This window comes from Mobula hypostoma, chromosome 30 (assembly GCF_963921235.1).
Source record: "Mobula hypostoma chromosome 30, sMobHyp1.1, whole genome shotgun sequence".
NCBI classification, from domain to species: Eukaryota; Metazoa; Chordata; class Chondrichthyes; order Myliobatiformes; family Myliobatidae; genus Mobula; species Mobula hypostoma.
Window position 1 is genome coordinate 3,405,415 of NC_086126.1, and position 25,215 is coordinate 3,430,629.

Genomic DNA, 25,215 nt, shown 5'->3' on the forward strand with positions numbered 1-25,215 from the left:
CCACTTTATTCGGTAGGAGGGGCTAATAAAGTGGTCACTTGTACTCTTAAGATTAAATTTACCGTGACTTTGAGAAACCGCGGATCAGTTCTCACTACGTTCAGCAAGCGATCATGAGGACGTATGGCAGGGTGGATATTATTATGTAGCAACTGAGTAAAGAGGTCTTTTTGCGACTGTGCAGGGTCTTGGGAGACCTGAACCATGGAGAGCTCTGGTCTCTCAGGGTCCTCCTATCCTCTTGTCGGAGGGTTTGGAGGCTTGCGTTGCTCGGTGACCCGGAGAGTTATGTCAGCTGGAGTCTTGGTAGGGTTGCCCATGCCGAACAGGGTCAAAGGGTAGAGGCCAGACTAAGAGTGGCCCACCGGTCCTCCAGGTTCGGGGGTTCAGCTCAGGGCCGACAAACCCCGACTGGTCAAAATTAATTGTCACGGAAACAGCAATGAAGGGTCCTCAAACACGAGGAATTCCGCAGACGCTGGAATTTCAAGCAACACACATCAAAGTTGCTGGTGAACGCAGCAGGCCAGGCAGCATCTCTAGGAAGAGGTACAGTCGACATTTCAGGCCGAGTCCCTTTGTCAGGACTAATCTGAAGGAAGAGCTAGTAAGCTAGTAACGAAGGATCCTTCTACATCTGTGTGTGACAGTATTCCTGAGTGATATTGGAAAGAGGGATCGGCCCAAAGACTGAGCCACAGATACCCAGTTATTCTGTTTGGGTAGCCTCCAACCTGATGACATGAATATTGATTGCTCCTTCCAGTTAAAAATAAACTACCCCCTTCCTCTATTCCACACTCTGACCTTTTCGCTCTTCTCGCCTGCCTATCACCTCCCCCAGGGTCACCTCCTCTTCTTTCTCATGTGGTGCACTGTGCTCTCCAGTCAAGACCTTTCCTACCCACCTGGCTTCACCCCTCACCCTCCAGCTATCCCTCCGTCCCCCTCCCCGCCCTCACCACCTGGCATCTTCCCCCTTCCCAGTCCTGATGAAGGGTCTCGGCCCGGAACGTGGCCTGTTTATTCATTTCCGTGGACGCTGCCTGAGCCGCTGAGTTCCTCCGGTACTTGGCGTGAGTTGCTCTGCATTTCCAGCATCTGCAGACCCTTCTCACGTTAATGATACAGTGAAGTATGCTGCCTGCTCCCTGTACAACTAGGGACGGCACGCCAGCGTCCCCGTGATTCCGGCGCCAACGTAACATCGCCGCGTCCGTACTTTGAGAATAAATTTACTTTGAACCATGTTGCCAGCCACTGTCATTGTTAGAACGTAGAAGAGTACAGCGCAGGAACAGGCCATTCGGCCCACACTGTTGTGCTGAACCAGCTAAAAACCAAATCAAAAACACCCAAACACTAATCCCTCCTACCTACACCAGGTCCATCTTCCTCACAACCATGTGCCTATCCAAACGTCTCTGAAAAGCCTCTAATGTATTTGCCTCCACCGCCACTCTCTGAGTAAAAATCTTACCCCTCACATCCTCCCTTGAAGCCACGCTCTCCCACCTTCTGGTGTTAGACATTTCAACCCTGGAACACAGGTACTCCCTGTCCACTCTATCTAGGCCCCTAATAACTTATAAACCTCGATCAGATCTCCCCTCTGACGCTCCAGAGAAAACAACCCAAGTTTGTCCAGCCTCTCCTGATAGCACATGCTCTCTAAACCAGGCAGCATCCTGGTGAACCTCTTCTGTACCCTCTCCGAAGCCTCAGCGTCCGTTTTCTGCTGGGGCAACCACCAGCGTCGTCACCTCCAAGCATTAACTAAAGGCTGGGTATTAACGGCAGGACGCCCCTGCTGGTGAACCCACCGGGCAGCAGGTTATCCTCCCTTCGTTCCCGGTGAGCCCCTGCGAATTCAGAGGCAACCGCTTGGTCTCCGGGAGTACAACTTGAGACACGTCTCTCTCCTCTCGCCCTCAGCTCTCCCGGCAAGCAGCAAGTGAGGACCCTGTGCGGCTCCCTTCCGAGGGTTTGCGTCCCGCCTCTCCCAGACCTCGGACCGAGCATGGTGCCAAGCAGGGCAGGTAAGAGACGATTAAGCCTCACAGGGTTGGTATCTGGCGTCTGTATGAATGATTCGGGTGAGACCATTCAGAATATAGAACAGTACGGCACAATACAGGCCCTTCGGCCCACAATGTTGTGCTGACCTTTCAATCTAACACTTCCCTCCCACATGGCCCCCCCATTTTTCTTTCATCCACGTGCCTATCTAAGAGTTTCTTAAATGCCCCTGACCTACCTGCCTCCACCACCACCCTGATAGCATGTTCTATGCACCATTCTTAATTGTGAAAAAAATTACCTCAGACATCCCTCCTGTACCTTCCTCCAATCACCTTAAAATTAATCCCCCTCGCGTTAGCAGTTCCCACCCTGGCAAAATGTCTCTTGCTGTCCACTCGATCTATGCCTCTTATCATCTTGTACACCTCTATCGAGTCACCTCTCTCTCATCCTCCTTCGCTCCAGAGAGAAAAGCCCGAGCTCACTCAACCTCTCCTCATAAGACGTGCGCTCTAATCCAGGCAGCATCCCGGTAAATCTCCTCTGCACCCTCTCTATAAAGCCTCCCCATCCTTCCTGCGATGGGGGCAACTGAAACTGAACACATTAGCATGATTAAGGATTGGATTTATTTTCTCACGCGTCCCTGGAGGCTTGCAGGGAAAAGACCTGAAGATGGTGCAAGTGCCACCACGATTTCTGCGCCTCCATAGCTCGCCCACGACTCACCAACTCAATCCCGTGCGTCTTTGGAATGTGGGAGGAAACCCACGCGGTCACAGGGAGGACGTATATACTCCTCACAGACGGCGGATCATTACCGCTGTAAGTAAGTTACACGATGGCTGGTACGCTTGCGGGTGACACCAAATTGACGGTGTGTTGGAGAGTGAAGAGGTTAGTAGGCGGTTACAGCAGGAAGTAGATCAGTCCGGGAAGTGGGCCAAGGAGTGGCAGATGGAGCTTAACTCAGACCAGTGCAAAGCGCTGTGTTTTGGGAAGTCAACTCACTGAAACTTAGAAGAGTGAGGAGGGAATCTCACTGAAACCTATCGAATATCGAAAGGCCTAGATCAAGGGTATCCAGCCGTTTTTGTGCCAAGGACCCCTACCATTAACTGAGGGGTCTGTGGACCCCAGGTTAGGAACCCTTGGCCTAGATAGAGTGGATATAGTGAAGATATTTCCAACAGTGGGGGAGTCTAGGACCAGAGGACACAGATAGAGTGGATGTGGAGAGGATGTTTCCTATAGTGGGGGAGTCTAGGACCAGAGGACACAGTTAGAGTAGATGTGGAGAGGATGTTTCCTGTAGTGGGAGAGTCTAGGACCAGAGGACACAGATAGAGTGGATGTGGAGAGGATGTTTCCTATAGTGGGGGAGTCTAGGACCAGAGGGTACAGTTAGAGTAGATGTGGAGAGGATGTTTCCTGTAGTGGGAGAGTCTAGGACCAGAGGATACAGATAGAGTGGATGTGGAGAGGACGTTTCCTATAGTCGGGGAGTCTAGGACCAGAGGACACAGATAGAGTGGATGTGGAGAGGACATTTCCTATAGTCGGGGAGTCTAGGACCAGAGGACACAGATAGAGTGGATATGGAGAGGATGTTTCCTGTGGTGGGGGAGTCTCGGACCAGAGGACACAGCCTCAGCATACAAGGATGTCACCTTAGAACAGAGATGAGGTGGAATTTCCTCAGCTGGACTCTTGCTAGACATTGAATTCCGTGGATGGGTGTGGAGGCCAAGTCGTTGGTTATATTTAAAGCAGAGGTTGATAGGTTCCTGATTAGTAAGGGCGTCAATGGTTACAGGGAGAAGGCAGGAGAATGGGATTAAGAGGGGTGATAAACCAGCCATGGTGGAATGGCAGACAGACCCGATGGGCTGAATGGCCTAATTCTGCTCCTGTGCCTCATGATCTTCGATCAGGGACAGGATTGTACAGTAAATGGCTTGTTCACTCGTTCGCTGCCGTGTCGTATGACGTGGGTGATCACGGTCTTTCCGTGACCATGATTGTCCTTGACAAATTTTTCTACAGAAGTGGTTTGCCATTGCCTTCTTCTGGGCAAGACGGGCGATCCCAGCCATTATCAATACTCTCTAGAGATTGTCAGCCTGGTGTCAGTGGTCACATAATAAGGACATGCTCCCATGGATTCATATGATCCTGATCGGGGGGCTAAGCAGGTGCTACCCCTTGCCCAAGGGTGACCTGCAGACTGGCGGAGGGAAGGTGAGCCTCACACCTCCTTTGGTAGAGATGCATCTCCACCCAAGCAGTAAATGGTAATGTTGCTGATCAGAGAGAGCTGGGGGTAAAGGCAAAGACATGTAGTTTCCTGAAAGTGGAGATTCAGGTAGACAGGGTGGTGAAGAAGATGTTTGTCACGCTGACCTTCACCGGTCAGGGCAGTGAGTACAGGTGTTGGGACGTTAAGTTGCAGTTGTACAAGTCTCTGGTGAGACCACAATTGTGCAGAGTTCTGGTCTCCCATCTTCAGGAATATGTCGTCGTACCGGAGAAGGTGCAGGAGAGACTTGCCAGGATGTTACTGGGATTCGGAGCATTTCAGTTACAGGGAGAGGCTGGGACTCTCCGGTGTGGGGGAGGTTGAGGGTGACCTTATGGAAAGCCAGGAGGGTTGGGCAGGAGAATAGCAAACCATCCTGTAAAAACCCCGAGCGACGGAAACACCAGCAGAAGCTCCGAAGATCCCATCCCTGGGACAGGAAGGTGGGCTGCACCTGGGGACAGCTGGAAAGACTGGCCCAGGACGGAGGACTCTAGCAAGCTGTTGTTGGCGGCCTGTGCCCCGGTAGGGGCGGTGGGGGGTAAGGGGACGAAGGGGAGTCTAAAACCAGAGGTTTAAGGTGAGAGGGGAGGGGGAGGATTCAAAAGGGACTGGGGGAAACCTGCAGGGTCTCAGGGGGGCGGTGTGGATAGTACAAACTCCTTTCAGACACAAATAAAGTAGAAGCTTGCGGTCTTTTCCCGAGGGGAGGCGACTCCAAATCTGGAAGGCTCAGGTTTACAGTGAGAGGGGAACGATTTTGTTTTCACACCGAGGGTGGTGGGTATAGCAAAAGGTAGTGGGCGGGAACAACTACAATGTGCAAGTGACATCTGGGCGAGCTACCTGGAGAGGAGGGGGTTGAAGGGGTACAGTCCAAACGTGGGCAAAACGGGCCGAGCTTGGGTGGATCATCTGGTGTGATTTCCCCGCGCTGTGTAACTCTACACTCCCCTATCGAACGCAGCCTCGGGTGGGGGGGGAGACGCTGTAACACCGGACTGTCTCCCCAAGAGGAAGGCCCAGCGGCAAGCGACTGTGCTGACCAGCATCCATAAGACCATAAAGTATAGGAGCCCATCGAGCTGCTAGCAGTAATTATACACTGGTCGCATTCAGACAGCAGGGGTCGGCCCCTTCCCGACTAGCGAGCCCCAGTTACACCCATCTGACCAACTGGATGTACAAATTCCTTCGAGCCAGAGCCCAGGTCGCTGGTTCTGTAATAGTCATGCTATTGATTAGAGTGTATAATTTTAATTGGGCGGCCTACTGGTTAGCGTAACGGTACCGGCGATCAGGGTTCAATTCCCGCTGCTGCTTGCGAGGAGTTTGTACGTTCTCTCCCCGAGACCGCGTGGGTTTCCTCCGGGTGCTCTGGTTTCCTCCCACAGTCCAAAGACGTACCGGTTAGCGTTAGTGAGTTGTGGGGATGCTACATTGGTGCAGGCTGCCCCCAGCCCAGCACGATCCTGGCCAGTTTGATTTGAAGCAAACGAAGCATTTGTGATATCTGGAGAACAGAGCGGTAGGGGAGTGAGGGGGCTGCTGCCCAGGATGGAAATAAGCTGCAGGGAGTTGTAAACTCAGTCAGCTCCATCATGGGCACCGGCCTCCGTAGTATCCAGGACTTCAAGGAGCGATGCCTCAGAAAGGCAGCGTCCATCATTAAGGACCCCCATCACCCAGGACGTGCCCTCTTCTCATTGCTACCATCAGGGAGGAGGTTCAGAAGCCTGAAGACCCACACTCAACGATTCAGGAATAGCCTCTTCCCCTCCGCCATCCGATCTCTGAATGGACATTGAACCCGTGAACACTACCTCGCTACTTTTTATTTCTGTTTTTGCACTGCTTAATTTATTTAACCATTTTATACCGCAGTTGAGCTTTCTCCCCGTTATATTTAGCATGTATTGCTGCCGTAAAGTTGACAAATTTCTTGGCATACATCGGTGATACCAAGCCTGATCCAGATTCTCGACTTCCAGTGTCTGCGTCCTATCGTCAGTTAAAAGGTAGCATCTGTGCCCGTCTAACCTTCCTTCCCCGGCTGTTGAAAGAGCTCCCCTCCCTGCTGTGGAACACCAGAGCCCCCCACCCCCACAAGTCTCTGCCTGTGTCTGTGTCCTCCCACCGCCATTGCTGGTGGAGTCCAGCAGATGGCGGTGTTGGCCAGGCTCTGGCCATCAGAACAGCTTGCCTTTGTTTAGGCTCCGTGGGGCCCTCAGCAGAAGCTCCCTTCCCCCAACCATGCACACCCCCCTCCCTCCCTCTGTCCCCTCGCTCGGCCAAGCCGCCCGCCTCACCCACCTCCCCCTCTGCCACTCTTACCCGGATCTGGCCTCTCCTCCTTGACCGCCCTGGGCTCCAGCCCCGTATCCGGCTGCAGGGCCACCTCCACTTGCCCAGGCTCCATCTTTGTCCTGCAGGGCTCCCCGGCTCTGCAGAGAGGAGGGGAGAGAGGGAGCGGGCAGGAGCACACAGAGAGAGAGAGAGTCTACGTGCCACAGCCAACAGCAAATGCAGGAAGCAGTGTGTCTCATTCCCCGACGGCTGTGGCCCGCAGGCTCTGCAGGGAGGCAGCAGTCAGCTCCTGCTCAGCGAGAGAGGTCTCTGGCCTCTTCTTCAGTATCTACAGCAGCCAATGAGCTATGGAGCCCCACCTTAGGGCCCCTGAGGCTCCTTTAAGGGCTCCGGGGGGAGATTTAAAGGGGAAAGTCGCCGCGACGGTAAAGGCAGTCAGCCCCTGGGGATTGATGGTGGGGGGCAAGCAGCCCTCCGTGAGGCACAGACGGTCACACACAGGGGCAGCCTGAGGGAAGGGCGCCAGGAGACCGGCTCCTGATGCCAGAGTGCCATCTCTTCACTTCCTCCTCCCTCCCCTCCCCTCCCCACCCAGCCAGAACAGACCCGGGATTAGAGCCCGTAGCTTCTCCCTGGCTGACATCTGAGGACATCCGTCTCTCTCTCTCTCTCTCTCTCAGTCACTACCCTAAATGTCTACACTTCTCGGGGGTGAAGAAACTTCGGGTGCCTTGCTACCAAAATTCAAAGTAATTTATCACCAGAGTACATGTGTGTCACCATATGCAAACCCGAGATGCGTTTTCTTGTGGGCATTCACAGCAACACAATAGAATCAATCAAAGGCCGCGCACAACAAGACAAACAACCAGGCCGCACTATCACGGGTCGGGGGGGGGGGGTTGGCGGCTATGCAACTGCAGGAGGCTTCACGCATTCTCCCAGCACCACTTTCCCGCCCTCAGTGACAAGGCGTACGTACAATTTAAAAAAATATTCATTTAAAAATTATGAAGAGCCGCACATACAATTCAACCCGCGGTGAAATGCCTCTTTCTGCGTCGGTGATCGACACGGCCCGAGGACTGTGGCGGGGGGTCAGCCCACAAGTGCCGCCAGCAGGGCACATCCCACAGCTCAACAACGCTAAGCTGCACGTCTTTGCAACGTGGGAGGAAACCAGAGCACCAGGAGGAAACCCACATAGTCAATGGGGAGAGTGTGCGAACTCCTTACAGACAGCAATAGGCGTTGAATCCCGATCGCTGCTGACTGCAGTAACATTACTCTAGCCGCTACGTTAACGTGTTTCCCCGTTCCCCCCACCCTGACGTCTAAACCTTAAACCATGCCGTACCTGACCCTGGGTCCCTGGAGTTGAACCAGGTCTACAGACTCGAAGTTCAAAGTAAAGTTTATTGTCAGAGTACATACCTGTCACCACACGGAACCCTGAGATTCTTTATCTGCGGGCAAATCTATAGAACAGTAACTGTAAACAGGATCAATGAACAACAAACTCTGCAAATGTAAATATTAATACAAAATACTCTGCAGATGCTGGGGTCAAAGCAACACTCACAACACGCTGGAGGAACTCAGCAGGTCGGGCAGCATCCGTGGAAAAGATCGGTCGACGTTACGGGCCGTAACCCCTCGTCAGGACTGAAGAGGGAAGGGGCAGAGGCTCTATAAAGAAGGTGGGGGAGGGTGGGAAGGAGAAGGCTGGGAGGTCCCAGCTGAAAAACCAGTAAGGGGAAAGATAAAGGGGTGGGGGAGGTGATGGTGGGCTCACAGAGTGCGTCACTGGTTACATCAACTTCTGTGTGGACTGCAATGTTCCGACAAGAACTGTCCTTTGTTATTCAAATAACAAGCCATGGGTGACAAAGGACATTAAGGACATCCTGAATGCTAAAAAGAGGGCGTTTAGAGATGGAAATAGGGAGGGCAATACAGAGGGACCTGAAAGCCAGGATCAGGGAGGCTAAAGACAGGTACAGGAGGAAACTTGAGTGGAAACTCCAACAGAACAACATGAGAGAGGTCTGGAGGGGGATGAGGACCATCACTGGGTTCCGGCAAACTAGCAACAGAGGAGCTGAAGGTAGTGTGGACAGGGCCAACGAACTTAACTTGTTCTTTAACAGATTTGACATTGTGGCCCCTGCCCATCCCCCACATGAGCCATCTGTTGTCGGCCCCCAACCAACACATATTCCACTCTACCCTCCTACCCCTCCTCACAGTCCCCCACCCTGCTCTCATGACTATACCCCTTCCCCACACGAAACCACCACGGTGGGCTTCACAGCCGAACAGGTGAGAAGACAGATGAAATGTTTCAACCCAAGCAAGGCTGCAGGACCGGATGGTGTCAGTACCAGGGTGCTCAAAGCCTGTGCCCCTCAGCTATGTGGAGTACTTCACCATGTATTCAACCTGAGCCTGAGGCTCTGGAGGGTTCCTGTACTGTGGAAGACGTCCTGCCTCGTCCCTGTGCCAAAGACGCCGCGCCCCAGCGGCCTCAATGACTACAGACCGGTGGCATTGACCTCCCACATCATGAAGACCCTGGAGAGACTTGTTCTGGAGCTGCTCCGGCCTATGGTCAGGCCACACTTAGATCCCCTCCAGTTCGCCTACCAGCCCCGACTAGGAGTTGAGGATGCCATCGTCTACCTGCTGAACTGTGTCTACGCCCACCTGGACAAGCCAGCGAGCACTGTGAGGGTCATGTTTTTTGGCTTCTCCAGTGCGTTCAACACCATCTGCCCTGCTGTGCTGGGGGAGAAGCTGACAGCGATGCAGGTGGATGCTTTCCTGGTGTCATGGATTCTTGATTACCTGACTGGCAGACCACAGTACGTGTGCTTGCAACACTGTGTGTCCGACAGAGTGACCAGCAGCACTGGGGCTCCACAGGGGACTGTCTTGTCTCCCTTTCTCTTCACCATTTACACCTCGGACTTCAACTACTGCACAGAGTCTTGTCATCTTCAGAAGTTTTCTGATGACTCTGCCATAGTTGGATGCAACAGCAAGGGAGATGAGGCTGAGTACAGTGCTACGGTAGGAAACTTTGTCACATGGTGTGAGCAGAATTATCTGCAGCTTAATGTGAAAAAGACTAAGGAGCTGGTGGTAAAAAAAGGGAAAAAAGGATGACAGGAGTGAAGGTAGGACCGATTAGAGATAAAGGTGGGAAGATGTGCCTGGAGGCTGTGGAAGTGAGCGAGGTCCTCAATGAATACTTCTCTTCAGTATTCACCAATGAGAGGGAACTTGATGATGGTGAGGACAATATGAGTGAGGTTGATGTTCTGGAGCATGTTGATTTTAAGGGAGAGGAGGTGTTGGAGTTGTTAAAATACATTAGGACAGATAAGTCCCTGGGGCCTGACGGAATATTCCCCAGGCTGCTCCACGAGGTGAGGGAAGAGATTGCTGAGCCTCTGGCTAGGATCTTTATGTCCTCGTTGTCCATGGGAATGGTACCAGAGGATTGGAGGGAGGTGAATGTTGCCCCTTGTTCGAAAAAGGTAGAAGGGATAGTCCGGATAATTATAGACCAGTGAGCCTTACGTCTGTGGTGGAAAAGTTGTTGGAAAAGATTCTTAGAGATAGGATCAATAGGCATTTAGAGAATCATGGTCTGATCAGGGACAGTCAGCATGGCTTTGTGAAGGGCAGATCGTGTCTAACAAGCCTGATAGAGTTCTTTGAGGAGGTGACCAGGCATATAGATGAGGGTAGTGCAGTGGATGTGATCTATATGGATTTTAGTAAGGCATTTGATAAGGTTCCACACAGTAGGCTTATTCAGAAAGTTAGAAGGCATGGGATCCAGGGAAGTTTGGCCAGGTGGATTCAGAATTGGCTTGCCTGCAGAAGGCAGAGGGTGCTGGTGGAGGGAGTACATTCAGATTGGAGGATTGTGACTAGTGGTGTCCCACAGGGGTCTGTTCTGGGACCTCTACTTTTCGTGATTTTTATTAACGACCTGGATGGGGGGGGGTAGAAGGGTGGGTTGGCAAGTTTGCAGACGACACAATGGTTGGTGGTGTTGTAGATAATGTAGAGGATTGTCAAAGATTGCAGAGAGACATTGATAGGATGCAGGAGTGGGCTGAGAAGTGGCAGATGGAGTTCAACCCGGAGAAGTGTGAGGTGGTACACTTTGGAAGGACAAACTCCAAGGCAGAGTACAAAGTAAATGGCAGGATACTTGGTAGTGTGGAGGAGCAGAGGGATCTGGGGGTACATGTCCACAGATCCCTGAAAGTTGCCTCACAGGTGGATAGGGCAGTTAAGAAAGCTTATGGGGTGTTAGCTTTCATAAATCGGGGGATAGAGTTTAAGAGGCACGATGTAATGATGCAGCTCTATAAAACTCTGGTTAGGCCACACTTGGAGTACTATGTCCAGTTCTGGTCACCTCACTATAGGAAGGATGTGGAAGCATTGGAAAGGGTACAGAGGAGATTTACCAGGATGCTGCCTGGTTTAGAGAGTATGCATTATGATCAGAGATTAAGGGAGCTAGGGCTTTACTCTTTGGAGAGAAGGAGGATGAGAGGAGACATGATAGAGGTGTACAAGATAATAAGAGGAATAGATAGAGTGGATAGCCAGCGCCTCTTCCCCAGGGCACCACTGCTCAATACAAGAGGACATGGCTTTAAGGTAAGGGGTGGGAAGTTCAAGGGGGATATTAGAGGAAGGTTTTTTACTCAGAGAGTGGTTGGTGCGTGGAATGCACTGCCTGAGTCAGTGGTGGAGGCAGATACACTAGTGAAGTTTAAGAGACTACTAGACAGGTATATGGAGGAATTTAAGGTGGGGGCTTCTATGGGAGGCAGGGTTTGAGGGTCGGCACAACATTGTGGGCTGAAGGGCCTGTACTGTGCTGTACTATTCTATGTTCTATGTTCTATGTAGACCTGAGGAGAGCTAAGGCACCGGTGACCCCTGTTTCCATCCAGAGGGTCAGTGTGGACATGGTGGAGGATTACAAATATCTGGGGATACGAATTGACAATAAACTGGACTGGTCAAAGAACACTGAGGCTGTCTACAAGAAGGGTCAGAGCCGTCTCTATTTCCTGAGGAGACTGAGGTCCTTTAACATCGGACGATGCTGAGGACGTTCTACGAGTCTGTGGTGGCCAGTGCGATCATGTTTGCTGTTGTGTGCTGGGGCAGCAGGCTGAGGGTAGCAGACACCAACAGAATCAACAAGCTCATTAGTAAGGCCAGTGACGTTGTGGGGATGGAACTGGACTCTCTCACGGTGGTGTCTGAAAAGAGGATGCTGTCCAAGTTGCATGGCATCTTGGACAATGTCTCCCATCCACTACATAATGTACTGGGTGGGCACAGGAGTACATTCAGCCAGAGACTCATTCCACCGAGATGCAACACAGAGCGTCATAGGAAGTCATTCCTGCCTGTGGCCATCAAACTTTACAACTCCTCCCTTGGAGGGTCAGACACCCTGAGCCAATAGGCTGGTCCTGGACTTATTTCCTGGCATAATTTACATATTACTATTTAATTATTATCATTTTATTACTATTTAATTATTTATGGTGCAACTGTAATGAAAACCAATTTCCCCCGGGATCAATAAAGTGTGACTGTAACTATGACTAAAGGGGCAGAGGAGGGGAAGCAGGGAGGGGATAGGCAGGAAAGGTGAAGAAGGAATAGGGAAAAAGATTTACAACCCCCTGCAGCTTCTTTCGGTCCTGTGCAGTAGCCCCTCCAGACCAGACAGTGATGCAGCCTGTCAGAATATTCTCCATGGTACAACTATAGAAGTTTTTGAGTGTATTTGTTGACATGACGAATCTCTTCAAACTCCTAATGAAGTTTAGCTGCTGTCTTGCCTTCTTTATAACTACATCGATATGTTGGGACCAGATTAGATCCTCAGAGATCTTGAAACTGCTCATCTCTCCACTTCTGATCCCTCTATGAGGATTGGTATGTGTTCCTTCGTCTTACCCTTCCTGAAGTCCACAATCAGCTCTTTCGTCTTACTGACATTGAGTGCCAGGTTGTTGCTGTGGCACCATTCCACTAGTTGGCATATCTCACTCCTGTACACCCTCTCGTCACCACCTGAGATTCTACCAACGATCAGCAACTTTATAGATGGTATTTGAGCTATGTCTAGCCACCAGTCATGTGTATATAGAGAGTAGAGCAGTGGGTAAGCACACACCCCTGAGGTGCACCAGTGTTGATTGTCAGCAAGGAGGAGATGTTATCACCAATCCACACAGATTGTGGTCTTCCAGTTAGGAAGTCGAGGATCTAATTACAGAGGGAGGTACAGAGGCCCAGGTTCTGCAACTTCTCAATCAGGATTGTGGGAATGATGGTGTTAAATGCTGAACTACAGTCAATGAACAGCATCCTGACGTAGGTGTTTGTGTTGTCCAGGTGGTCTAAAGCCGTGTGGAGAGCCATTGAGATTGCATCTGCCATTGACCTATTGTGATGATAGGCAAATTGCAGTGTGTCCAGGACCTTGCCTGCTCCATCTTGGGTACCAGCCTACAAAGTATCCAGGATATCTTCAGGGAGCGGTGTCTCAGAAAGGCAGCATCCATTATTAAGGACCTCCAGCACCCAGAACCTGCCCTTTTCTCACTGTTACCATCAGGTAGGAGGTACAGAAGCCTGAAGACACACACTCAGCGATTCAGGAACAGCTTCTTCCCCTCTTGACATCCAATTCCTAAATGGACACTACCCCATTTTTAAAACATTTCTGCTTTTTGCACTATTTTTAATCTGTTCAATGTACATATACTGTAATTGATTGATTTATTTATTTATCATTATTTATTTTTTTCTTCTTCTATATTACGTATTGCATTGAAATGCTGCTGCTAAGTTAACAAATTTCACGACACACGCCAGTGATAATAAACCTGATTCTGATTCTTGTACCCTCTACCTGACGGCAGCGGTGAGAAAAGGGCAGGGTCTGGCTGGTGAGGGTCTTCAATGATGGATGCTGCTTTTCGACAGTGATGTTTCATGTAGACGTGCGCAATGGTTGGGAGGGTTTTACCCGTGACGTACTGGGCCGAATCCGCTACCTATTGTAGGATTTTCAATTGAAAGGCACTGGCGTTCCCATCCCAGGTCATGATGCAGCCAGTAAGCACAGTGTCCACCACGCGCCTGTAGAAGTTTGCCAAGACTTTCGAAGATGTGCCAAACCTGAGGAAATAGAGGCACTGTTGTGCTTTTTTTGCGATTATATTGATATGTTGGGTGAAGGACAGGTCCTCTGAGATAGCGACACCCAGGAATTTAAAGTTACTGACCCTCTCCACCTCTGATTACGGGCTCAGGGTCCTCTGGTTTCGCTCTGCTGAAGTCCACGATGGTCTTATTGAACGAGAGGTTCTGGTTATTACACCACGCAGCCGAGTTTTCAATCTCCCTCCTGTGTGCTGGTCCATCACCCCCTGTGATACGGCCCACAACAGAGGACTTTAGTGAGACCCCACAACCATCAGGGTGCTAAACCTGCCTTCTCACACACCTCTGTTGTTCGTCAGACTTTTTGTGCAGGTTTTTTTGAGATCGATAGATATTTATTGATCCCCAAGGAAATTACAGTGTCACAGTAGCATTGCAAGTGCACAGATATACAAATACTAGAAGAGAAGTAAGAAATAATATAAAAAATAAGTTAACGGGAGGGGCCATCGTGACCCCGGCTATAGGTTGAGTCATTATAGAGCCTAGTGGTCAAAGGTAAGAATGACCTCATATATCGCTCTTTGGAGCAGGGCAGTTGTCTCAGTCTGTTAGTAAAAATGCTCCTCTGTTCAGACAAGGTGGCATACAGAGGGTGAGAAACATTGTCCAGAATTACCAGGATTTTCCATGGGGTTCTTTGTTCTACCACAGCCCCCAGTGTGTCCCGTTTGACTCCTATAACAGAGCCAGCCATTCTAATCAGTTTATTGAGCCCATTGGCATCGCCCGTGTTGATGCCATTGCCCCAGCACACCACCGCGTAGCAGATTGTACTGGTGACAACAGACTGGTAGAACATGTGAAGGAGAGGCCTGCAGACTCCAAAGGATCTCAGTCTCCTCAGGAAGTCGAGGTGACTCTGGCCCTTCTTGTTCACAGCCTCTGTGTTGGTGCTGCCCTCAAGCCTGTCATCCAGGTGCACCCCCAGGTACTTGTAGGCCCTCACCACACCCGCGTCCTCGCCATCGATTGTAACAGGGAGCAGTGCAGTATTAGAGTTTCCTGAAGCCCATCACCCTCTCTTTTGTCCTACTGACATCGAGCTACAGATTATTCAGTTTCCACCATTTGACAAGTCCCCTGCCAGGGCCCATCCTCCTGTCATCCCTTTATACACCCAGCCATTCCCAGTCATCAGAGAATTCTGCAGTTCTTATTAAAACAGTAAAGTATATTTCAAAGTCAAAGTAATAATTTATTATCAAAACTACAACCTTGAGATTTGTTTTCTTGCAATAATATACAGGAAAATACAATTAAATACATGAAAATATCTCCACACAAAGACTGACAAACAGCTGTGGGTGTATAAGAAACAAGAGAAAATCTGCAGATGCTGGAAATCTGAACAACGCACACAAAATGCTGGAGGAACTCAGCAGGCCGGGCAGCATCTGTGGAAAAGAGTCAACGGTCGACGTTTCAGGCCTGCTGAAGGGTCTGGGCCTGAACGTCCTTTCCTCAAATGCTGCCTGGCCTGCTCAGTTCCTCCAGCATTTTGTGAGTGTTGAACTAATTTCTGCTGGGATCAATAAAGTATGCACAAAACACTCTGCAGATGCTGGGGTCAAAGCAACACTCACAACACGCTGGAGGAACTCAGCGGGTCGGGCAGCATCCGTGGAAACGATCAGTCAATGTTTCGGGCCGGAACCCTTCGTCAGGACTGTAGGGGGAGGGAGTGGAGGTCCTATAAAGAAGGTGGGGGGAGGCTGGGAAGGAGAAGGCTGGTAGGTTCCAGGTGAAAAACCAGTAAGGGGAAAGATAAAGGGGTGGGGAGGGGAAGCAGGGAGGTGATAGGCAGGAAAGGTGAAGAAGGAATAGGGGAAAACACAATGGGTAGTAGAAGGAGGCGGAACCATGAGGGAGGTGATAGGCAGCTGGGGGAGGGGGTAGAGTGAAATAGGGATGGGGGAAGTGAGGGGGAGGGAATTACCGGAAGTTGGAGAATTCTATGTTCATACCAAGGGGCTGGAGACTACCTAGACGGTATATGAGGTGTTGCTGCTCCAACCTGAGTTTAGCCTCATCATGGCAGTAGAGGAGGCCATGTATGGACATATCTGAATGGGAATGGGAAGCAGAGTGGAAGTGGGTGGCTTCCGGGAGATCCTGTCTGTTTTGGAGGTGCTCGACGAAGCGGTCCCCCAATCTGCGTCGGGTTTCACCGATGTAGAGGAGGCCGCACCGGGAGCACCAGATGCAATAGCTGACCCCGACAGACTCACAAGTGAAGTGTGGGTCTCGGCCCTGAAACGTCGACTGCACCTCTTCCTAGAGATGCTGCCTGGCCTGCTGCCTTCACCAGCAACTTTGATGCGTGTTGCTTGAATTTCCAGCATCTGCAGAATTCCTCTTGTTTGAAGTGTTGCCTCACCTGGAAGGACTGTTTGGGGCAATAAAGTATGACTATGACTATTTTGTAGGTGTTGCTTAAGAAGGCAGGTATGGTTGTATGGTCTCTTTAAAGCCATCTCTGTAGCCTTGCTGGGAACTGCTTTAAAAACCTTTCTTTCCCACCACCCTTCCCTACAGCTCTGCCCCTTTAAATATTGCCCACCTCCCTCACTCGTCTGCCCAGTGCTTCCCCCTGCTGGCCTTTCAGTGCAAGGCTCCAGCGGCCCCCGAGCCGGCCGCCTGCGCTCCCTACTGGCTTTTGGCGTTATTTTCAAGCGCTGCACTGCAACTGGCTCCATAGCTCAGTGGTTAGAGCACTGGTCTTGTAAACCAGGGGTCGCGAGTTCGATCCTCGCTGGGGCCTCCTTTAATTTTCTTTTCCTCTCCCTCTGTGTTAAATGCAATTCATAGTCATACTTTATTGATCCCGGGGGAAACTGGTTTTCGTTACAGTTGCACCACAAATAATAAATAGTAATAGAACCATAAATAGTTAAATAGTAATATGTAAATTATGCCAGGAAATAAGTCCAGGACCAGCCTATTGGCTCAGGGTGTCTGACCCTCCAAGGGAGGAGTTGTAAAGTTTGATGGCCACAGGCAGGAATGACTTCCTATGACACTCTGTGCTGCATCTCGGTGGAATGATTCTCTGGCTGAATGTACTCCTGTGCCCACCCAGTCCATTATGTAGTGGATGGGAGACATTGTCCAAGATGGCATGCAACTTGGACAGCATCCTCTTGTCCGACACCACCGTCAGAGAGTCCAGTTCCATCCCCACAACATCACTGGCCTTACAAATGAGTTTGTTGATTCTGTTGGTGTCTGCTACCCTCAGCCTGCTGCCCCAGCGCACAACAGCAAACATGATAGCACTGGCCACCACAGACTCGTAGAACGTCCTCAGCATCGTCCGCACAATTGATGTGCCCGAGAACCTGAATCAGGTTTAATATCACCGGCATACGTCCTGTAATTTATTAACTTTGCGGCACCAGTACATGGTAAGTCCTAGGATATAAAAGCAAGTATATAAGGCTTTATAAGGCACTGATGAGGCCTGATTTATACTTATACTTTATACTTTACTGTTGCCAAACAATTGCTACTAGAACATACAATCATCACAGCGAAATTTGATTCTGCACTTCACACTCCCTGGATTACAAATATTAAATATTATAAATATTAAAAATAGTTAAAATTAGTAAATATTAAAAATTTAAATTATATTATGTTAGCACTTCCATTGTATCCTGGATGACAGACTACCTGACTGGCTGACCACAGTTTATGTGGCTTCAGAGCTGTCAGACATGGCTATCAGTAGCACTGGATCGATTTGTAGACCGGATATTGAACTTTCTGCTGTTGGACTCCGGCCATATTCCACCGAGATACAACACTGGGCGTCACGGGAGGTTGTTCCTGCCTGTGGCCATCGAACTTTGCAGCTCCTCCCGTGGAGGGTCAGACACCCTGAGCCAATAGGCTGGTCCTGGACTTATTTCCATCTGGCAGAGTTTGCATTTGATTGATTGTTTGTGGTTTTTGTATTGCTATATTTATGCTCTGTTCTTGGTTGGTGCCGCTGTAACGAAACCCAATTTCCCTTGGGATCAATAAAGTATACCTATCTATCTATCTATAAATCATAAATAGAAAATAGAAAAAAGGAAAGTAAGGTAGTGCAAAAAAACCGAGAGGCAGGTCCGGATATTTGGAGGGTACGGCCCAGATCCGGGTCAGGATCCATTCAGCAGTCTTATCACAGTTAGAAAGAAGCTGTTCCCAAGTCTGGCCGTACGAGTCTTCAAGCTCCTGAGCCTTCTCCCGGAGGGAAGAGGGACGAAAAGTGTGTTGGCTGGGTGGGTCGTGTCCTTGATTATCCTGGCAGCACTGCTCCAACAGCGTGCGGTGTAAAGTGAGTCCACGGACGGAAGATTGGTTTGTGTGATTTCGAGTACCCCGAGCAGTTTTTTTGGGGCCCCTTATCTAAGAAAGGATGTGCTGACGCTGGAGAGGGTTCGAAGGAGGTTCAGGAAAATGATCCCAGAATTGAATGGCTCGTCATATGAAGAGTGTTTGATGACTCTGGGCCTGTATTCACTGGAAGTCAGAAGAATGGGGGGGAGGTGAGTGACCTCACTGAAACGTTTTGAATAGATAAATCCTTTACTGATCCCAAAGGAAGTTACAGTGTCACAGCAGCCTTCTGTCTCCACCATTTGACAAAGTCCTCCACCAGGGCCCTGTATTCATCCTCCCGTCCTCCCTTTATACACCCAACTGTTGCCCAGTCATCAGAGACTTTCTGCAGATGACATGACTCAGTGTTGTAGCTAAAGTCCGAGATATACAGGGTGAACAGGAAGGGAGACAATACAGTCCCCTGTGGGACCCCAGTGCTGCTTATAGCCATGTCTGACACACAGCTCTGAAGCCACACAAACTGTGGTCAGCCAGTCAGGTAGTCCGCTATCCAGGATACAATGGAAGTGCTAACATAAGAGCATAAGAAATAGGAGCAGGAGTCGGCCATCCGGCCCATCGAGCCTGCCCGGCCATTCAATAAGATCATGGCTGATCTGTCTGTAAACTCAGCTCCATCTACCTGCCTTTTCCCCATAACCCTTAATTCCCCAACTGTGTAAAAACCTAACCGTTTCTTAAATATATTTAGTGAAGAAGCCTCCACTGCTTCCCTGGGCAGAGAATTCCACAAATTCACCACTCTCCGGGAAAAACAGTTTCTCCTCATCTTCGTCCTAAATCTTCTCCCCTGAATCTTGAGGCAATGTCCCCCAGTTCTAGTCTCACTTACCAATGGAAACAACTTTCCTACTTCTACCTTATCTATCCCTTTCAAAATTTTGTATGTTTCTATAAGATTCCCCTCTCATTCTTCTGAATTCCAGAGAGTACAGTCCCAGGCAACTCAATCTCTCCTCACAGGTTAACCCCTTCATCTCTGGAATCAACCTGGTGAACCTCCTCTGCACTGCCTCCAAAGCCAGTATACCCTTCCTCAAGTATGGAGACCAGAACTGCACACAGTACTCCAGGTGCGGCCTCACCAGTCCCCTGTATAGTTGCAGCATAACCTCCCTGCTCTTGAATTCAATCCCTCTCGCAATGAAGGCCAACATTCTGTTTGCCTTCTTAATAACCTGTTGTACCTGCAAGCCAACTTTCTGCGATTCATGCACAAACACTCCCAAGTCCCTCTGCACAACAGCATGATGCAATCTTTCACTATTTAAATAATAATCTGCTCTTCTATTATTCCTTCCAAAGTGCATGATCTCGCATTTACCAACGTTGTATTCCATCTGCCAGACCTTGGCCCACTCACTTAACCTATCTATATCCCTCTGCAGATTCTCCAATCCTCTGTACAATTTGCTTTTCCACTGAGTTTAGTGTCATCAGCAAATATTGCTACACTACAGTCAGTTCCGTCTTCCAAACCATCACTGTACCAGCACCGGCCCCTGCGGCACCCCACTCACCACTGACTGCCAGCCGGAGAAACAGCCATTTATACCCACAAAGCTGTGCCGAAGATGTCCTTACCTTAGAAATTACCTAGGGTTACCCACAGCCCTCTATTTTTCTGAGCTCCATATACCTGTCCAGGAATCTTTTAAAAGACCTTATTGTATCCGCCTCCACCACCATCGCCGGCAGCCCATTCCACACACTCACCACTCTCTGTAAAAAACTTACTCCTGACATCTCCTCTGTACCTACTTCCAAGCACCTTAAACCTGTGCCCTCTTGTGCTAGCCATTTCAGCCCTAGGAAAAAGCCTCTGATTATCCACACAATCAATGCCTCTCATCATCTAAGACTCCTCTATCAGGTCACCTCTCATCCTCCGTCGCTCCAAGGGAAAAGGCCAAGTTCACATAAGGCATGCTCCCCAATCCAGGCAACATCCTTGTAAATCTCCTCTGCACCCTTTCTATGGCTTCCACATCCTTTCTATAGTGAGGCGAGCAGACCTGAGCACAGTACTAAAGTGGGGTCTGACCAGGGTCCTATATAGCTGCAACATTACTTCTTTGCTCCTAAACTCAATCCCACAATTGATGAAGGCCTTCTTAACCAAACCTTGGGGCTCCCAACGCTTTGCCGTGTCTGAGTTTTCCCAGAAAACCTTCTCACCTGCTCAGTGGTGAAGGGGAGTCCATGATGACTGGGGAGTTGGTGATTGGTGATAGCTGGGGGAGGTGAAGATCAGGATGATGGCAGTTGGTATATGGAGGTGTGGATGGTAGGTTCAGGGCAAGGAGGGAGTGTAGGCAGTGGTAGCCTGTGTTGTTCATCCACGTGTTGAGAGGACGAAGGAGGGGAGAGAGGTCTGAGACAGCATTGGGTGCCTCTGCATTTGGACTGGTGTACTGGGGGCGGGGGGCAATTGTCAAACCCATTGAAGAATTGGTTTAATACATCAGGCCATTCCTGGCTGCATTCCAAGGCTCTCCAGCCGGGCTGATTGAGGCCAGTGATGTTCTTCATCCCTCACCACACCTCCCGTGTGCTACCCAGCCCAAGCTTGTCCTCCATCTCTCTCCTGTCTTCCTCTTTAGCCACCTTGATCTTCTCCTTCTGCTCCCTCTGGACTTGTTTCCATTCCTCCCCGTCTCCCGATCTAAAAGCTCCCTTCTTGTGGTTGAGCAGAGACCCTGGTCTGTTGCTAGGGAAGCTGGAAGCTTGGGGGAGTCCAAATCCAGAGGTCACAGCCTCAGAATAGAGGGGCATCCATAAGACACAGGAGCAGAATTGGGCCATTTGTCCATCGGTTCTGCTCCGCCATTCAATCATGGCTGATCCTTTCTCCCCCTTGTCAGCCCCACTCCCGACCTTCTCCCCGTAACCTTTGATGTCGCGTCCAATCGAGAACCTATCGAGCTCTGCCTTAAATACAACCAACCACCTGGGCTCCGTTCACCACCCTCTGGCCAAAGGAATTACCCCGCATCTGTTGTAAGTGAGGAAACAGATTCGGTGGGGTCTCAAAGGCAAGGACTCTGGACACGCGGTCTTGGTGGTAAAGGAGTTTATTTACAGAAGGCAAATGAGGGAAAGTGGCGACTGAAACAACGCGCACACGCACCCAATTTACAGCAGTCGTGGGAAAAGTCGGATTGGCAATAAAACACAGGCGGACAATTAACAAGGAACGTGGGAAAATCGCGTGGGAGCAAAGTACACGCACATATACACACATACAACCAAGGGAAAAGTCAATATGATACCCGCCACCCCTTGACTCTGTGCGGGAATGGCTCTACACTATCAGGGACAATAATCAACGCTCCCAACCCTATTCAATGCACAGCTCACCAACAGTTTCTCCAGCGCCGTTCCACGGTTCTCAGCCTGGAATGAAGCAGGGTGGCCCCTCGGAGATGGCAAGGAGAGAGAGCCCAGCACACGTGGCACCCTTTTAGTGCAGGAGGGCTGGAGGGTCCTGCCCAGGTGATTCACGGTGGTGGTGGTGGGGGGCAATGGCTCAGTGCCAGCAGAGATAAGCTGATTACAAAGGCCAATTGCCCGAGGTCAAGTACAAGGCTAATTAAAGGGGCCAATGGTTAGTTGTGCATTGATGGGCGAGGAGGGGTCAAGCCTTGATTGGCAGGTGGCATGCCTTCCGACCAGGGAGTGGGCAGTGCTGTCACGTGACAGTCACGACCCCTCCAATACAGTATCTCTGTTTTAAATGAACGCCGCTCTATCCTGAGGCCGTGCCCTCTTGTCCTAGACTCCCCCACCATGGGAAATATCCTTTCCACATCAACTCTGTCTAGGCCTTTCAACATTCGAAAGGTTTCAATGAGATTCCCCCTCATCCTTCTGAATTCCACCGAGTACAGACCCAGTGCCATCAAGTGTTCTTCGTATGATAACCCTTTCATTCCCAGAATCATCCTTGTGAACCTCCTCTGAACCCTCTCCAATGCCGGCACTTATTTTCTTAGATGCGGAGCCCAAAACTGTTCACAATAGTCACGGTGAGGCCTCACCAATGCCTTATAAAGCCTCAGCATCACATCCCTGCTCTTGAATTCTAGACCTCTCGAAATGAATGCTAACATTGCATTTGCCTTCCTCACCACTGACTCTACCTGCAAGTTAACCTTCAGGGTGATCTGCACAAGGACCCTTTGCATCTCAGATTTTTGGATTTTCTCCCCAATGAGAAAAAAGTCAGCACATTTATTTCTACTACCAAAGTGCATGACCATGCATTTCCCAACATTGTATTTCATTTGCCATTTCTTTCCCATTCTCCTAATCCGTCTAAGTCCTTCTGCAGCCTATTTATTTCCTCAACACGACCCACCCTTCCACCAATCTTTGTATCAAATAACCATATAACAATTACAGCACGGAAACAGGCCATCTCGGCCCTTCTAGTCCGTGCCGAACTCTTACCCTATCCTATTCTCACCGACCTGCACTCAGCCCCATAACCCTCCATTCCATTCCTGTCCATATATATATCCAATTTAATTTTAAACAACAACATCGAACCTACATCAACCACTTCTGCTGGAAGCTCGTTCCACACAGCCACCACTCTCTGACTAAAGAAGTTCTCCCTTATGTTACCCCTAAACTTTTGTCCTCTAACTCTCAACTCATGTCCTCTTGTTTGAATCTCCCCCACTCTCAATGGAAAAAGTCTAACCACGTCATCTCTATCAATCCCCATCATAATTTTAAACACCTCTATCAAGTCCCCCCTCAACCTTCTACGCTCCAAAGAATAAAGACCTAACTTGTTCAACCTTTCTCTGTAATTTAGGAGATGAAACCCAGGCAACATTTTAGTAAACCTTCTTTGTACTCTCTCAATTTTATTGACATCTTTCCTATAATTCGGTGACCAGAACTGATCATCTGCAAACTTGGCAATAAAGCCATCTATTCCATCATCTAAATCATTGATATACAGCATAACAAGAAGCAGTCTCAACACCGACCCCTGCGGAACACCACTAGTCACTGTTAGCCAATGCTCTAACCATGCAGGTAACTTTTCCTGTAATACAACGAGCTCTTAACTTGGTAAGCAGCCTCATGTGCGGCATCTTGTCAACGGTTTTTCTCTAAGTCCAAATATACAACATTCACTGTGTCCCCTTGACCTGTCCTACTTGTACTCTCCTCCAAGGGTTCCAACAGGTTTTTCAGGCAAGATTTTCCCTTAAGGAAACCATGCTGACTTTGTCTTATCTTGTCCTGTGTCACAAAGTACTCCGTAACCTCATCCTTAACAATTGACTCCAACGTCTTCCCCACCACTGAGGTCAGGCTAACTGGTCAATAATTTCCTTCCTGCTGCCTTCCTCCTTTCTCAAAGAGTGGAGTGACATTTGCAGTTTTCCAGTCCTCTTGCACCATGCCAGAGTCCAGTGATTTTTGAGAGTTAATTACTAATGCCTCCACAATCTCTACCCGAGGATGAGTCATGAGAGAATAGGACCAATCAGGTGCGATAGCAGCGAGCAGAGCGGTGGACACCCCTGCTGAAATCTGGAGGAAAACACACAGAGGATGCAGAGGGGGATCACAAAGTCGAGGAAAGAGGACTGGGTCGAGACAACAGAGACTTATGGAGAAGAGGAGTTTGGTGGGTAATAAAATGGACGAGTTCATGGCACTAGCCAGGCGTCAGGGAACATTTCGGGAGTGCAGTGTTATGTGTTTCACTGGAACGGGGTTGCACGAGGACATACCCGATCAAAATTTTTCCATGGACGGCTTCCAGACCGTTCGGGCTGACCGGAAGTGCACTGAGAGCGGTAAGCGTAAAGGAGTTGGGTGCTTACTGTTCTGGTTAACAACGGATGGTGCAGTCCAGGTCATATTATGATCGAGGAACGTGTTTGTAGACCGGATATTGAACGTTTTACTGTTGGACTTCTGCAACATTCCACCGAGATACAACACTGGGCGTCACGGGAGGTCGTTCCTGCCTGTGGCCATCGAGCGTGCAGCTCCTCCCGTGGAGGGTCAGACACCCTGAGCCAATAGACTGGTCCTGGACTTATTTTCCATCTGGCATAGTTTGCATTTTGTTGTCTGATTGTTTGTGGTTTTTGTATTGCTATATTTATGCTCTATTCTTGGTTGGTGCCGCTGTAACAAAATTCAATTTCCCTCGGGATAAATAAAGTATATCTATCTATCTATCTATCTAGTGGAAACGTGTACATTAAGTTGGAGGAGGTACTTAGTGAATACTTTGCTTCAGTATTTACTAGGGAAAAGGACCTTGGCAATTGTGGGGTTGACTTACAGTGGACTGAAATGCTTGAGCATACAGATGTTAAGAAAGAAGATACACTGGAGCTTTTGAAAAGCATCAAGTTAGATAAGTCACCAGGACCAACGAGATATACCCAGGCTACTGTGGGAAGGAGATTGCTGAGCCTCTGGCGATGATCTTTGCATCATCAATAGGGACAGGAGAAGTACTGGAGGATCGGAGAGTTGCAAATGTTGTTCCCTTGTTCAAGAAAGGGAGTAGAGATAACCCAGGAAATTATAGACCAGTGAGTCTTATTTCAGTAGTGGGTAAGTTGATGGAGAAGATCCTGAGGGGCAGGATTTATGAACATTTGGAGAGGCATAATATGATTAGGAATAGTCAGCATGGATTTGTCTAAAGCAGGTCGTGCCTTACAAGCCTGATTGAATTTTTTGAGGATGTGACCAAACACATTGATAAAGGTAGAGCAGTAGATGTTGTGTATATGGATTTCAGCAAGGCACTTGATAAGGTACCCCATGCAAGGCTTTTTGAGAAAGTAAGGAGATGAGTGGGTTAGACTTTGAGGAGAGATTGAGTACTTGCTGGAATTCAGAAGGATGAGAGGCGATCT

General features: G+C 49.5%; 1 protein-coding gene and 1 non-coding gene across 4 annotated transcripts in view; one reads left to right on the forward strand and one right to left on the reverse strand.

Moving 5' to 3' along the window:
• LOC134339816 (zinc finger translocation-associated protein-like) overlaps positions 1-6,942 on the reverse strand; it is a 38,361-nt gene extending 31,419 nt beyond the window's left edge. For all 3 annotated transcript variants that reach the window (XM_063036638.1, XM_063036637.1, XM_063036636.1), the window contains exon 1: positions 6,656-6,942. In XM_063036638.1, the coding sequence (XP_062892708.1) occupies positions 6,656-6,740 (85 nt within the window). In that variant the 5' untranslated portion in view covers positions 6,741-6,942. The remainder of the gene's footprint in view (positions 1-6,655) is intronic.
• A 9,661-nt stretch (positions 6,943-16,603) lies between these two features.
• Positions 16,604-16,676, forward strand: trnat-ugu (transfer RNA threonine (anticodon UGU)). Its single transcript has one exon. It is a non-coding gene; the product is annotated as a tRNA-Thr (tRNA).
• Positions 16,677-25,215: the final 8,539 nt, after the last annotated feature.